The 3,787-nt window shown below is 39.0% G+C and overlaps 1 protein-coding gene across 1 annotated transcript in view; it reads left to right on the forward strand.

The window, feature by feature from the left end:
• The window catches only part of sorcs2 (sortilin-related VPS10 domain containing receptor 2), a 530,001-nt gene that overhangs the window by 504,767 nt on the left and 21,447 nt on the right, over nucleotides 1-3,787 (forward strand). Inside the window, exons 18-19 of the mRNA XM_032511626.1 lie at nucleotides 1,888-2,059; nucleotides 2,141-2,327. Coding sequence (XP_032367517.1) covers nucleotides 1,888-2,059; nucleotides 2,141-2,327 — 359 coding nt within the window. The remainder of the gene's footprint in view (nucleotides 1-1,887; nucleotides 2,060-2,140; nucleotides 2,328-3,787) is intronic.

Consider the following 3,787-nt stretch of genomic DNA (forward strand, 5'->3'; position numbering starts at 1 on the left):
CTGTAATTTAAGAATATTGTATTGCTCTATAAAGTGTTCTACTCAACTGTTTAGGTTAAGAATTGTTGTCCATCAAAACACATCAGAATCAAATCTGAAAGCATTAAATGTTGCTTTCAGTAAAATATGCAGATTTGTGTTGATATGTCCTTTTACTACTCACCACTGTGTAATTTGTGACTCACTGAACTTATTATCACCAAATGCCAGAAGACAGCATCACTGGTACCAGGTTATTTTTAAATGTCTGTAGTTTGACTGTCCTCCTTACCTGAAGGAATATTTAATTCCATATAGACCCAGCTACAGATTGAGACACACTGAATATCCCTTCTTCACTGTGCCAAACATCAACCAAGAGAATGGTAGACGTACCTTTTAAATTTAAAGCCCCTTCGGACTGGACTAGCTTGCCTGGGTCTCTAAGATCTGTTACTTATTTGCACTCCTTCAAAACATAGCTCTTTACTTTCTTGCATGCGTACTGTGGCTATAAAGTTTTCCTCATGTGTGACCGGACTTTTGTTTTATATACCCAAATATTCGGGATGCTTTTTGTCCCTTGTTTTTAGTTTTGTGTACATGCAAGTATGGGTGTATACATGCGAGTATATGTGTAGGTGTGTTTATGTATATTACTTATGTATGTACAGTATACTGTATGTATGTATATACATATGTGTATATATAGGCTAAATGTTGTCATTCCTCTTAATACTGCAATAGGTTTTTTACATGAATTGTTTCCAGTAAGGAGTTGGTGGGTGGGGTGGGTGAGGTTGGATGAGGAAGAGCTTTAGCGAGTGTGAATGTACATGTGCTTTATTGTCTTTGTCTTAAGTCTCAAGGTCACCTCGAAAACGAGATGCTTCATCTCAAAGGTTATCCTCCTAACAATAAAAAATTTCAAACTACCGAGATGGTTTTCTGGGACCATCTGGACCATTGGGATGGGTTTGGCTCTTTGCACCCCTGGGCTGAGTCAGCTAATTGATAGTTTTACAACTAACCTGAGCAAACGACAGCTAACTACAGTTAGCGGTTACTTTAGCGCCAAGTAACGTCAGCTTTGTCAAACTAATATTAAAACTTTTAAAACATCTTCACATTACAATTTCAAAAGGTTCCACTTAAGAACAATGGAATTGTTCATGACACTGTCTAAAAGCACTTGAAAGTAAAATCAAACATTATGACAAGTTGAATTGTTTAACACAAGTGAAAGAGGTCAAGAAAAAATATCCATGACACATTCATATTGGTCCTATGACAGCCATATAAAATCCAATCATTTAATGACACATAAAGCTAAATAGTTTCCTAAAGTTTGATATTTAGGCCTTCCATGACAAATTGTTCATTATGTTGTCTAGGTTACTGTCAAGTTTTCTTAACGAAAACATTAAAGGTTATACTGTTTTAAGTTGTCATAACACAGAGATTGTTGTCTTTGTTAATGTCTTGTTGTCATAACACAAACATCTCAAACAATGCTATCTTAGCATTAAAAGTGTCATAATTTACAGAATGACACTTAGGTCAGTCATGAACAAAAGACTCCTTCATGGTCATGATGAGGTGTCATGTCATAGTTATGACAGTGTCATGTAAGTCTTATGCACACCCCTTCAAATAAATTGTTACCAATTGTGTTGTTTAGGCATAATTTATATACGATAGAATTAGAATTTACCCCAGTCCTTCCAGTCTTGTATGCTAAGCTAACTGCCTCCTATCTCCAGCTCTGTCTGTGTATGAGATTGACTTTTTCATCTTACTCTCCACAAGAAAGAACACATCCCTATTTCCAAAATTTTGAAATATTCCTTTAAATACTCTGCAAACACTGTCATTCTCACACATTACACATCTTTTGCTGTGTTTCAGCTACAGGAAGATTATATCAAACATGTGTGAAGGGGGTCTAAACAAGCAGCAGAGCGCCACGCAGCACAGCTGCCCTCTGCTGCCCCCTAAAGGACTACAGGTCAGCATCAAAGGGCAGATGTTGGCTGTGGCGCCAGGTGATGACATCACATTCATTGTCCACCAGGAAAAGGTAGGATGAAAGTTTTTTCTTGTTAATTTCTTCTATCCATTAAATTTAAATCTGCTAAAAGTCCTCATTTCTTCCTACTAGGGTGACACCAGCAGCACCAAGTACCAGGTGGACCTTGGCGATGGGGTTCGGGCCATCTACCAGAACCTAACGGTGACTGATGAGCCTATCCAGCATCGCTACAAAAATCCAGGCATTTATAAGGTCACAGTGAAGGCTGAGAATATGGCAGGGCACGACGAGGCCACCATGTACATCCAGGTGACAGGTCAGTTTCCCAGACAGTCGGTGAATATTTTACTATGGTTATTAGAAAACTGTATCATGTCCTTTTGGAAGGCTGCCTTTGGAGGGCAAGTCCAAGTCATGTCTAATGTCTTTAGTAGGCAAGTCCAGGTCAAATCTCAAGACTTTAGGTAGCAAGTCTAAAGTGATACATTACAACTGTGACCCATTTCAACTATGATCATAACAAGAGGGCAAGTCATCCAAGTCCAAGGCAAGTCTTTAACAGGCATGTCCTAGTCAAGTCTCAAGTCTTTTAAAGAGCAACTCCAAGTTGCCACCAGTGGCCTCCAGTTTCACTGTTTCGACACTCAACTTTACCTCTCCTCCAAGAACATCATTGTTGCCACTCACTGCACTCTCACAACCTGCAGTACTCAGCAGGCATGGATGCAAATAAAATTTCTGAAAAAACACTTTTTCATGCATTTGTAACATCAAGTCTTGACTACTGCAACAGTATCATCAATGGTACCTCAAAGTCCTCAAACTCCAGTGTGTATAGGAATCCGCCTGCTTCCCGCCTATTTACCAGCACCAGAGTTCCCATTAAAAAGATGTCCCTTATCAGTTTTTAAAATTAGGGAAATTTGATGTATAAAACCTGTGCAGTAAGGAAAGACAAAAAAAGGAACAATTCAAGAGAATTCAAGTCCAAAACTCATTAAATCACCTATTTATTGTATTTGCTCAAATCAGACTGATATAACTTTTATAACATCTTAATTACAAGCCTGAATGGTTCCACTTAACTTGAGGTCAAGGGAATTATTCATCACCCGTTATAAAAGCACTTGACGGTGAACTCAAACAAGAAGTCTACATTCACCTAAAGGATTATTAGGAATACCTGTTAAATTTCTCATTAATTCAATTATCTAATCAACCAATCACATTCAATTAATTTAGGGGTGTGGTCCGGGTCAAGACAATCCCCTGAACTCCATACTGAATGTCAGAATGGGAAAGAAAGGTAATTGAAGCAATTTTGAGCGTGGCATGGTTGTTGGTGCGAGACGGGCCGGTCAAAGTATTTCACACTCTGCTCTGTTACTGGAATTTTCACGCACAACCATTTCTAGGGTTTACAAAGAATGGTGTGAAAAGGGAAAAAACATTCAGTATGCGGCAGTCCTGTGGGCAAAAATGCCTTGATGATGTCAGAGGTCAGAGGAGAATGGGCCGACTGATTCAAGCTGATAGAAGAGCAACTTTGACTGAAATAACCAGCAAAGCATTTGTGAAGCCACAACACGCACAACCTTGAGGCGGATGGACTACAACAGCAGAAGACCCCACCGGGTACCACTTATCTCCACTACAAATAGGAAAAAGAGGCTACAATTTGCAAGAGCTCACCAAAATTGGACAGTTGAAGATTGGAAAAATGTTGTCTGGTCTGATGAGTCTCGATTTCTGTTAAGACATTCAGATGGTAGAGTC

This window comes from Etheostoma spectabile, unplaced genomic scaffold (assembly GCF_008692095.1).
Source record: "Etheostoma spectabile isolate EspeVRDwgs_2016 unplaced genomic scaffold, UIUC_Espe_1.0 scaffold397, whole genome shotgun sequence".
NCBI lineage: Eukaryota > Metazoa > Chordata > Actinopteri > Perciformes > Percidae > Etheostoma > Etheostoma spectabile.